This window comes from Periophthalmus magnuspinnatus, chromosome 1 (assembly GCF_009829125.3).
Source record: "Periophthalmus magnuspinnatus isolate fPerMag1 chromosome 1, fPerMag1.2.pri, whole genome shotgun sequence".
NCBI lineage: Eukaryota > Metazoa > Chordata > Actinopteri > Gobiiformes > Gobiidae > Periophthalmus > Periophthalmus magnuspinnatus.
This window is the reverse complement of record NC_047126.1, coordinates 33,833,947-33,846,253: the sequence shown is the minus strand read 5'-3', so window position 1 is coordinate 33,846,253 and position 12,307 is coordinate 33,833,947. Positions and strand designations below refer to the sequence as shown.

Genomic DNA, 12,307 nt, shown 5'->3' with positions numbered 1-12,307 from the left:
GCTTTAGCCTTTTCCACCTCTTTGCCAAACGCATACTTGCAACGCCCGTAGCCTTCACGATCTTCTGCCCTGAAAGCCATCTCCTTTTCCCTCCTCAGATGTCTCAGTCTGGGTGTGAACCAGGGTTTGTCGTTGTTAAAAGTCACCCTGGTGACCGTGCTCTTTTTGGTGGCAATAGCTGTCCCTCCATATCTCTTCCTTATTGTGTCACTCACCCTCTCTTTCAACCACTCAAACTCACTCTCAAGACTTATCTACCACTTACCTATATCACTTACCTAAAACTATGACTGTGTATTATTTAGGCCTAGGTGTATATTGATGTGAATCTGTGTATGTGGTGGAGTGTATCTTGTAAGTGTTATGTAATGTCACCAAGTGTATATAAATATATCTGTACTAGGTGTAATCTATTCTTACCTGTTGTATCTTACCTGCTTTAATATAAACGTTCCCTTATTGAATAACTAGTATAGTGTTAGAAATGCCGTCAATAAAATCTCCTCCTCTCAAAACCTACAATTCTTGGGGGGATTCAGACCACTTTTAAAGCTATGACACAATTACAAGCCACCCCCATCAAAATTACTGCGAAGCAGCTTGAAACCGTAGCGCGACACCTATCTCTGACACTTTTGACGTAACAAAGCCTCGGTTTGACTGGTCACGTGATTTTTGGTGTGGTGAAGCACGTATCGAAACAATGCTCGGCAACACTTCCGCTTCATAGGCTTGGTACAGTGTTGAGCTGAGAGGCTTGAGCGTAACAGCTCTAGTTCCAGTCAGAGGGACAGTTTCACACCATTTCTGCGGTGTTTGATTTTCAACAAAAAGGTGAGAGTGACTATCTAAAAAAACTGTTGGCTAATGCTAGCTAACTTGTGACTGTAATTTTATGTATGAGAGACCTGTTTAACAGCACAAATCAGCTCACCTTTAGCTCCAACAAAGTCAGTTATTTATGGTCAGATTATGAAAAAAAAAATCAGATTAAAGTCTAACAGAGCTTCAGACACAGCAGTGGCCACAGTTAGCTTCACATCTCCAGGGAAAGTAGATGACATCAGCTGCAAAGTATCCATTCTGTGTAGGGCACAATTTTGCTTTTAACCATGAAAATACAGTTTTGTTTTAGTTTAAGGTTGATATCTCTGCAATTACTTGGTAAATATCCACATAAAACAAAAAGCTGCAGCAGAAAGTTCAATGTCTTCTTCATCAATGCAACTGATATTATTAAATCTGAAAGTTTTGAAAAAGCAAGTTTAATCTGATGAGTAGGTCTGCTAAAGGCAGCAAGGTGTGGGTTAGAGTGGAATACATTTGAGCTCGGAAATGAGAGAATATGTGTAATTACAACATGCACAGACAATGGTTTCTCCTACTTTACTCTGTGTCTGTAATATGGAGGAGGAATAGCTCTACTCCATCATTAGGTTAACCAAAGCTCATGACCATTTGTGAGAGTAGGAACACAGATATAAACCAGGACTAAACTAGAAACCCTAGGTGGGAGTAGAAACATAGATTGAGCAATAAATGGACAGTTTTGTCTGTGGACTCTGCTGCTTCTTCACCACAACAGTCTGATACAGTGACGGCATCACTGCAGCCTGTCAGTCTCATACTCCATCCTATCCTCATGAGTGAGCAAGACCCCAAGTTATTTGAACTCCTCCATGTGGGACAGGGACTACTGCTATTTAAATATGTGTTCATGTATTGTAATTTGTATTGATATTCAACATTCCCTGGGGGTGCAGGTGCTGATCTGTTTTAGGCTTTGTTACAATTTAATCTGAGTTTTATTTTACAACACCATCTGATCATAAAGAACTGACTTAGTTGGAACTACAACAGGTGACGTGATTTGTGCTGTTAGGCAAATCACTTACACATAAAATTATAATCACAACCTAGCTAGAATTTTTCAGTTAGTAACTCTCACTTTTTTGTTGAAACTCAAACCACTAAACATGACCATGAACACCCGTATTGTTCACAGGCTTGTCCTGGTTCAGTCCTGGTACAGTCCTTCTTTAGCTCTGGTCTAGTTCTGGCCTAGTCCTGGTTCAGTCCTGGTTCAATCTTTCTTTAGTCCTGGTTTAGCCCTGGTTCAGTCCTGGTTTAATCCTGGTTTCAGTCCTGGTTTAGTCCTGTCCTAGTCCGGGTTTAATCATGCTGTAGCCCTGGATTGGCAGTAGAAGTAATAGTGCCCCATAGTGACAATAATCAGAGATAAGTGTGGAGTTGAAAGGCCCAGTGTGACTTTTGGAACTGACTCATATATTTCAAAGATAAAACACTTGAAGAGATTACCTTAGACATGTCTGTGGCACATTTTATCATGAGTTCTGCCATGTTTATTGGTTCCAAACTGTAGTGGTTGTGGACAATATATAAATGTAATATTGCTTACGTTCTTACAATAGTGTAAAACATTCTGTTTTCCATGCAGCAGTGGCCATATATCACTCCACTCTGGGTATTATAGAACACTGATGCAATCACATTGTTCGACTTTCTGATGTGATCACATTGTTTGACTGTGCTTAAAATTTCTTATTTATGGAATTGATTAACTCTCACTCTTCGAGTTATATAAAACATTGGTGTAAGCTCATCTTCTTTAGACTTAGCTGTAACCAACAATAAAGATCTACAGAACGATCCCTTTGCCTCTTCTTCATGCAACAGAACAAAAACTGGTCAAATGCCCTAAAATTCTAGCTAAATTAAGTATTTATTACAGATAACAGTATTCACTGGTACTGTGAAGCTCATGGTCTTTCCTATTGACTGCTGCACGCAGGTCTCTTCCTGGGTTACTTCCTGATCTCCTGCTATGCTGCTCAATTATACATAAGGCCTAATTACCCCCTTCAGTGAGCAGACCTCCCTCATAACATGCAGACACAGCACTCAGAGATAATATTCAGAGACAACACTCATACAACACTCACACACTCAGGGACAACACTTATTAAGGTAAATGTTAAAGGTATATATATATATATATATATATATATATATATATATATATATATATATATATATATATATATATATATATATAGAGAGAGAGAGAGAGAGAGAGAGAGAGAGAGAGAGAGAGAGAGAGAGAGAGAGAGAGAGAGAGAGAGAGAGAGAGAGAGAAGACAGTCAGAGACAACATGCAGAAATAACACTCAAAGACAAGATTCAGAGACAAGATTCAGAGAAAACACTCACAGAAGAAGAGGGAGGAAAGCATGAGTAGGGCTTTGGGTTTCAACATCTCATTTATTCTGATTTTAAAAGTCTTATATTACGTGTAATTGACTCTGCTGAGCTTTAAGAGATGTTAGAATGTTATTACCTCCTTATGTTTTTTTTTCATTCACACATTTGCATAACCCTGTATTGTCTGCATCTCAAAAGCTCAAAATGCTCTGTTCCACCTCTTGATGAACGTGGTAGTTTACAAGTTAACAGCTTCTTATGCCTTTAGTTCAGCAGAGATGGGCAATTCAAGGGCTGAAACCATCCAACTGATCCTAGTGAAGGGGTATGAATTTAAAAAAAAAAAAAATACACAGTGGAGCACTTCCTGTGCACATGACATCACAAGGTGAAACAAAATGTTTTATTTGAGAAAACTCGGCCTAAATATGCAGGGTTTGTGTGTTGATCACGTTTGAATGAAACAAAACAAACCCCCAGGAATGTTTTTAATGAGGAAGCAACATGATCAGAAAATTGAGTAATAGGGGCCCTTTAAATTTTGATTTAGAGCTACTGTTGCTCAAGTCATTTTTTTTTCCCTATAGTTGCTGATTTGGTCCTAGCTCTGGATTATTCTCAGTATACTCCAGGTGTAGTCCTCACATCCACACATGGCTCCTGTGGATGATGTGCTTTAAGAGGAGGCTGACTTGTGAAAGCAGAGGTCTGACACAGCCACAGCCAGTCATCGCAAACACAGGCACCTTCACCTTGGCATTTTTCACAAACACCTCGATAGGAGCTTCAGAAATGAGGATGTTTGACGTTTGGCGCATGCGCACGGACCCCAGTGTCTCCATGGAAACTACTGAGCGGAGCTTGGCACCGCGCGGACTCCCAGCATCCCTCAGAGCATCGCTGAACCGTGATCAGACTACACTGCTCGGATCCACGCTCTATCTCACAACATGAAGTTTATGGTGGTGCTCGTGGCCGCGGGCAGCCTCGCCTTCCTCGGTGCGGTCATCTGCATCATCGCCAGCGTTTATCCGCGGAAACGGATCGCTCCAGACGGGGACAACAGCACATCCTCGGAAGGCCTGTTACGGCCCCTGGAGTCCGCGGCCGTGGCTCAGGCGGGGCCGCTCGGCGCACTCCATGGAGGGTCCTCATATGACGGGGGCAACGGACTGGGCGGGCTGGATTTGGACCTCCCAAGTCTGAACGAGCTGGGCCAGAATCCCGGGCTGAGCTTCAGCCGCCTAGTCTGCACTCCGCTGCCGTTCGGAGACTGCGGTGGGCGTGTACAGGCCGACGAGCCTCTGCCCGGAGCCGCGGATGAAGAATGGAGCAGTCTGCGCGCCACCGCGGATGAGTTGCAGCAGGTGATTCTTCAGCAGAACCAGCAGATCCTCATGGACCAGAGAACCATCCGTGAGCTCACGGGGAAACTTAGCGAGTGTGAGAGCGGCCTGGAGGAGCTGCCTGCCCCCGAGCGGAGTATCGACGTGTGGAGTGGCCATCGCCGCATTATGGCGGGGGATGAGATGGGCTCCACGGCCGCGCAGCTACAGACGGCACGGGCAGTGGAGGAGCTGGCCCGGGCTATCATGGACCTGAAAGACCGCATCGAGAAATTGGAGGTGGGTAGGGTTAGAAAGTGTTTTAAACAATACAATCTGAGTGCTCGTGCACTTTCACGCCATCGCCACATCTCTCCACGACGCGTGAGCTGGTTACATGCGCGTGACACCGCCTGCCGCGTGCCCTCCTATACACCTTCAGTGTGATCAATAATTCACGAGGACACTGTGTGCACGTGTTCAGCCAAGCCCCCAGGCGCACACTTGAGTTTGCCTCCTATCCCCCGAACGCACAAAGCTCGTGCCTCTTGGTCTAGGATATAGACAGTGTTCTGGAATACAAATGTATGGGCTTCTGCCATATTAAAGACACAGCTCTCTGTTTATGAGCCGAGCGCGGAGCTAGATGAGGAGGCGCGCTCAGCACCTCTTCACAGACCCACATGGATCCACTGATCTGACGTTGTTAGAATGACTTCATAAACACTCATCGAAAGCACATTTTTTAAAGATATTAATGCAGCATAACAGCAATTACGATTCATAAAGATATACATTCATAAATATACTCTGTGCTCTACGTAACTGTGCGTCATGTACATCCATACACCTGTCCATGTACCGTTATAGCTCTATAACCTACTGCCTTGTGTGATCTCAGGCGGAGATCGGGCCTCCAGCTCTCAACCGCTCTGATTCCTTTTCTGGGGCCAGTCCCAGGGGAAGGCCCTCCACCCCGCCTCCACCGGCACCAGGGTCCCCGAAGCCCCACAGACCAGTTCACCCATCCAAACCCGCATCTAAGGGCCCCGCGACTCGACCCAAGGGCCCCTGGAGAGTGGAAGACCTAGAGGGCGAGCTGGAGAGGAAGATCAAAATGTTGGAGAGGGAGCGTCAGGCGATGAGGAAGGAGACACAGGGGCCCCAAGACAAGATGAGCTCCGGAGGGGAGAGTGTGAGCCCGCCACAGCACGGTCTGGCCTGCTTCTTACATGCAGTAGACAGTGTTGGGAAGAATATTTTGAAAATTATTTAGTTACTGAATACAGAATATCTGCATTAAAATGTATTTTGTAATGTATTCTGTTACATGGGCCAATCAGAGTACTGTATTCTGAATACTATGAACACTTTAACACAAAGTTGCATTATGTTTTAGTGAAGAAATACTACATAGATTTACAACACACATATTGCAAGAACAACTTTGAATGCGATTTTGAACGTTAAATACTCTCTTTTATATTGCCATGTGGCCTTACCTGTGTAATTCCTCAGTCGCCCACGTAGGTTCCATAATGGTCTATGGGTGTATACTATATACTATGGTCTTATGGCGGTTATTCACTGGCATCATTTTATTTGAAAAATGCTCAAACAAAATATGTTTCTATGCATTTTATTTCCTTGTTTTTGTCAATGAAGCTGTTGTTTCCACGCCACAATAATTATTCCTTGTGACTCAGAAGCTAAATATTTAGCAGAGTTGTAGATTTATATGTTTCGTCAATTAAGACACTATCTTTAATTTAACACAATCTGACCATAAAGAACTGACTTAGCTGAAAGTACAACATGTGAGTTGATTTGTGCTGTTAAACAAGTCTCTCACAAATAACATCACACTTACAAGCTATCTAATATAGCCAGCATTTTTTCAGTTAGTCAATATTTTTTTGTGTGAAATCACCTATGCTTGTCTTCTGCTTGTCTTCTGTTTAAATATATTTAATTTTTTTTTTCTTGAGTTTTCAGACTGTCTTAGAAATGTTTTGGCTGTGTTTGCTTATGTGTGCATCATGTCACCATGGTGGCTGCTCAACATTCCACCATATGCATACATGCAGAGCATCCCCAGTGATGTCACTGCAAAATATCAATATGAAGAGTCTACAGTCTTAGATTAGCAGCTATGTCTCGTCTTGTCCAGGCATGGGCGAACCTTCGTTCCCTGATGGTTTCGTGCTCTCCTTCCCCATACGCACTAACTACATGTATGGCGTGGTGCGACGAGAGGTGACAGAGATGTACGCCTTCACGGCCTGCCTATGGCTGCGCCCCACAGAAGGGGGCATCGGAACGCCCTTCTCCTACTCTGTCCCGGGACAGCCCAATGAGCTGGTGCTCCTACAGGGGGCACACAACCCAGTGGAGCTCCTTATCAACGACAAGGTGAAGATTGTGCAAATGCTTTACTGGAGCTTTGCCACAACTTAAACAGGTCTGAAGTAGGACTAGACCAAGATTTAACCAGGTCTAAAGTAGGACTCTAAAGTCAAACTTTAGACCTGAACTTAACCAGGTCTTAAACAGGACTTGACTTTACACCTTGTTTAGGTGGTCTACTTAGAAATAGCCATTGACTTGAGTCTGTTCATCAGAATCAGAATCAGAATCAGAAGACTTTTATTGCCATAGTCTGTGAACACAGTTCACAAACTAGGAACTTGATACGGTGAAAAAGTGCAACATAAACACACTGAATAAATACAAATACAAATACAAATAAGGGTATGCACAAAGTTAAAAAGATATGCTTAAAAAAATCTAATGAAATACTTAAAGGGAGAAAATATGCACAATAGCAGCATCAGAACAACAGTGCAAAGTGGCTTATTAAAGTGACCGGTGTTATAAAGTGTCCAGTATAGTGCAGATATTATAAAGTGTTCATGAGACAAACAGCAGAGGGGAAGAAACTGTTCTTATGGCGAGAGGTTCTGGTCCCAATGGACCGTAGCCTCCTGCCAGAGGGAAGTGGCTCAAATAGTTCATGTCCAGGGTGAGAGGTGTCAGCTGCTATACGGCCTGCTCGCCCCCGAGTCCTGGAGACGTACAGGTCCTGTATAGATGGAAGGCTGCAGCCAATCACCTTCTCAGCAGAGCGCACAATGCGCTGCAGTCTCTGTCTGTCCCTGGCAGTGGCCCCAGCGAACCACACAGTGATGGAGGAGGTGAGGATGGACTCAATGATGGAAGTGTAAAACTGCACCATCATCTGGACTGGCAGCTTGCGTTTCCTCAGCTGCCGCAGGTGGAACATCCTCTGCTGGGCTTTCTTGATGAGGGAGCTGATGGTCGGCTCCCACTTGAGATCCTGGGTGATGCAGGTGCCCAGGAAGCGGAAAGAGTCCACAGTGGTGATGGGGGAGTCCGTCAGGGTGAGGGGAGGCAGGGGGGCTGTGACTTTCCTGAAGTCTACGATCATCTCCACTGTCTTCTGGGCGTTGAGCTCCAGGTTGTTGCTGCTGCACCAGGACACCAGCCGGTCCACCTCCCTCCTGTAGGCAGACTCATCGCCGTCCGAGATGAGTCCGATGAGGGTGGTGTCATCCGCAAACTTAACCAGTTTGACGGAGTCGTGGCTGGAGGTGCAGCAGTTGGTGTACAGGGAGAAGAGCAGGGGAGAGAGTACACAGCCCTGTGGAGTTCCTGTGCTGATAGTCCGAGTGTCCCAGACATTCTTCCCCAGCCGCACGCGCTGTCTCCTGTCTGTCAGGAAGTCAGTGATCCACCTGCAGGTGGAGTCAGGCACGTTGAGCTGAGCGAGCTTGTCCTGGAGCAGAGCAGGGAGGATGGTGTTGAATGCAGAGCTGAAGTCCACAAACAGGATCCTGGCGTAGGTTCCCGGGGAGTCCAGATGCTGGAGGATGAAGTGAAGGGCCAGGTTAATGGCGTCGTCCACAGACCGATTGGCTCTGTAGGCAAACTGCAGAGGGTCCAGGAGGGGGGAGGTGAAGGACTTGAGGTGGTGCAGGACCAGGCGCTCAAATGACTTCATGACTACAGACGTCAGCGCCACAGCTCTGTAGTCATTAAGTCCAGTGATCCTGGGCTTCTTGGGGACGGGGACAATGGTGGACAGCTTGAAGCAGGCTGGGACGTGACATGACTCCAGGGAGGTGTTAAAAATGTCCGTGAAGACAGGAGCCAGTTCCTCAGCACAGTGTCTTAAGGGTGGAAGGAGAGACACCGTCTGGGCCCGCGGCCTTACGGGGATTCTGCTTCCTGAAAAGCTTAGTCACGTCCTGCTCCACAACTGTGAGGGCAGTGGGGGAGGAGGGAGGGTCCGAGGTGGGTTTGGAGGTAATGTCCATGATGGTGGGGGAGGAGGGGGAGGGGTGTGAAACTTCAAACCTCGCATAAAAGCCTTTTAACTTTTCTGCTAGTTGTTTGTTGTCCACGGCGGGAGGGGCTTTGGGCCTGTAGTTGGTGATTTGCCTAAGCCCTCTCCAGACAGAAGCAGAGTCGTTGGTGGGGAATTGCTGCTCCAGACGTGTATTGTATTTCGCTTTAGCCTTTTCCACCTCTTTGCTAAACGCATACTTGCAACGCCTGTAGCCTTCACGATCTCCTGCCCTGAAAGCCATCTCCTTTTCCCTCCTCAAATGTCTAAGTCTGGGTGTGAACCAGGGTTTGTCGTTGTTAAAAGTCACCCTGGTGCATGATGGAATGATGCTGTCCTCACAGAACTGAATGTATGACGTCACAGTGTCTGTGTACTCATCCAAACTGTCTGTGGCAGCCTTGAACACATCCCAGTCTGTAGTGTCCAAACACGTGCGAAGCTCCTCCACAGCCTCACTGGTCCACTTCTTAGAAGTCCTCACAGCAGGTTTGGAGAGTTTCAGCCGTTGTTTGTAAGCAGGGATGAGGTGGACCATGACGTGATCAGAGTATCCTAGAGCAGTGCGGGTCACGGCTCTGTAGGCTCCACTGACCATTGTGTAACAGTGATCCAGCGTCTTCTGCTCTCTCGTCGGGCAATTAATAAACTGTTTATATTTGGGCAGTTCCTGGCTCAGATTTCCTTTATTAAAATCCCCCAGGATGATCAGTAAAGAGTCCGGGAAGGTTCGCTCCACATCCAGAATCTGCTCCGCGAGCACGTGCTGGGCCTCGTGCGTGTCCGCGCACGGAGGGATGTAAACAGCGGCCAGAATGAAAGAAGTGAACTCACGTGGAGAATAGAAAGGCCTACAGTTAATGAACAGATATTCCACGGCGGGAGAGCAGTGTTGGGAGATCACAGTCACATCCGTACACCAGGGGTTGTTGATGAAGAAACAGACACCTCCACCTTTCGTCTTTCCCCCGGAGAGTCCCCGTTGTCTGTCCGCGCGGAGGAGCTGGAATCCCTCCAGTTGAAGCGCACAGTCCGGGATACGCTCATTGAGCCATGTCTCCGTGAAGCATAAGACGCAAGAGGAAGAGAAGTCTTTGTTTCTCGTCATCAGCAGCGCCAGTTCGTCCGTCTTGTTGCTGAGTGAGCGAACGTTAGACAGGAAAATTCCAGGTAGGGGCGTGCGAGCGCCGCGTCTCCGGAGGCGCACCAAGGCCCCTGCCCGCTTTCCTCGTCTTCGGCACTCTTTTGGCCAAAGAGTGAACAAAATCTACTGCAGGAACTAAAAAGACCGGCAGTAGATCGACAGGAGTGGTAGTTCTGATAGATAAGAGCTCTTCACGGGTGTAAGAGCACGCGAACACAGGACAAACGCACAAAAACAAAAAACACACAGCACACCAAATCACCAGGGCGACCGTACGTGGCGCCATCTTGGATAGATCTTATCTTTCATAGCCTCAGTCTTGAGATTGGCTTTATTTTGGAACAGGACTGATTCAGACCTGGTCATTTGGTGGTACAGGTTCAGGCCAGGTTACACTTACCAAGGTCGTTTGAAGCTACAGGTTTATGCTGCATTCCAGGCTACTGAGAAATCGGATATTTCCCAGTTGAATATTATGAGGCAGCTGAATGGAATGAATGTAAACTATATGACTAATGCTAAACTGTAGGCTAAAGATATTTAAGTATTATATAGATCTCTTAAAAAGGATTCTGTCAGATTTAACCTGTAACAAATTTTGACATGGTTTATGTGATGTTTAATCTCAGATCCACTGTTTTTGGTGATTAGTGTTGTAACACAGTTTAATTAAGCTGGAGCTCACAAGTTGGAATCATTAGTTTCAGTTAAGAAATATCCCAGTTACCAGTTGCCTGGAATGCACCATTACTCTCAGTATTAAGTGTTTTAGTGACCTGTTATTGAATTATTTACCATTCAAAGTATTCTGTTTTGTTGAAGGTATAGTTTTCACTAATGATTTTCTTATTTTGTTTAATTTGGTTTGTAAAAATGTAAAATGTGAACATGAGTCCCATGTGTGCAGGTGGCCCAGCTGCCCCTGGACCTGCTCCGAGGCCAGTGGCAACATGTGTGTGTGAGCTGGACACTCCGGGATGGTGTGTGGAAGGCCTACCAGGGGGGCCGGCTGAAGGGCAGAGGGGAGGGGCTGGCAGCCTGGCACCCCATCAAGCCCGGAGGAGTCCTGATCCTGGGCCAGGAGCAGGTCAGTGTGGGACACTGGAGAGGCACACAGCAGCCATCATAGTGTTGATGATAATTCCTTTCAATTAAAGTCCTATATTAAACAAAATGGACTCTTGTGAGCTTTAAGCCATGTTAGAATGTTGTTACATCATCAAAAACAGACATGGAGTTGTGTTTTGTTTCATTCACACATGTTTGAGTTATCCTAGATTATTGGGCTTTCTACATTTTCAAAGATAAAAATGCTCTATTCCACCTTGTGATGTTATAAAGTGCTAGTTTTCAAGTTAATAGCTCCTTTTACCTTTTAAATCAGCTCTTTATATCAGTAATAACCATTCAAAAGTGTCAACATTAATTCAAAATATTACAACCCAATGCGAATTGATACTAAGCACTGATAACTTCCAATACATTACATATTCCATTACATGATCCAATCAGAGTAAGCTACTGTATTGCATATTTACAATACTTTATACACTGCAATATATTAAATAACTTACTTTTCCAACACTGTTTGTTGTATAGGTCTAAATACTGATGTGATGTTGTGCTGTTTTGTAGGACACTGTGGGGGGACGTTTTGATGCATCTCAGGCTCTGGTGGGTGAGCTGTCCCAGTTTAACCTGTGGGACCGTGTTCTCAAGCCTGCTGAGGTGTCGGCTCTGGCTGACTGCAGCTCCTCTGCTCTGGGGAACATCGCTCCCTGGACAGACCTGGATGTGGATGTGTATGGAGGGGCCACCAAAGAGTCTACCGAGCCCTGCCATGGGGCACACAAGCACCCCAGTCCCAATCAGTGAGAGGTGCCCAACCAGTGAGGGGCCCAACCAACCAACCTCTCCACATATGACTGTGTTGTGTCTTGTATTGGCAGGTTTCAGATAACATTACATTTGATAGAGTTATAATGTTAAACAAGACAACACAGGAAAAATGATGATATTGTTGATGTACCAGTGTTGTGGTGTGATTGGATGCATATATCACATGGAGGTTCAGCATCAGTGGATCATGATGTTTCTTGAAAAAGTCATATTAATACATACATGAATTCTGGCTCTTGCCCTGTTATGGTTTTGATTGCACTATAAAAGTTTCCACATGCTCCTTAAAGGGCCCATATTGCACTGTTTTGTGATCATTGTTATAATGTTGTTTCCTCATCAAAAACATAT

General features: G+C 45.6%; 1 protein-coding gene across 1 annotated transcript; it reads left to right on the top strand.

Moving 5' to 3' along the window:
* Nucleotides 1-4,172: 4,172 nt before the first annotated feature.
* LOC117374021 (neuronal pentraxin receptor) lies at nucleotides 4,173-12,307 on the top strand. The gene is made up of 5 exons (XM_055222020.1): nucleotides 4,173-4,847; nucleotides 5,449-5,761; nucleotides 6,718-6,959; nucleotides 10,965-11,144; nucleotides 11,693-12,307. Exons 1-5 carry the CDS (start codon nucleotides 4,173-4,175, stop codon nucleotides 11,930-11,932), a joined length of 1,650 nt encoding a protein of 549 aa, XP_055077995.1. The 3' UTR covers nucleotides 11,933-12,307.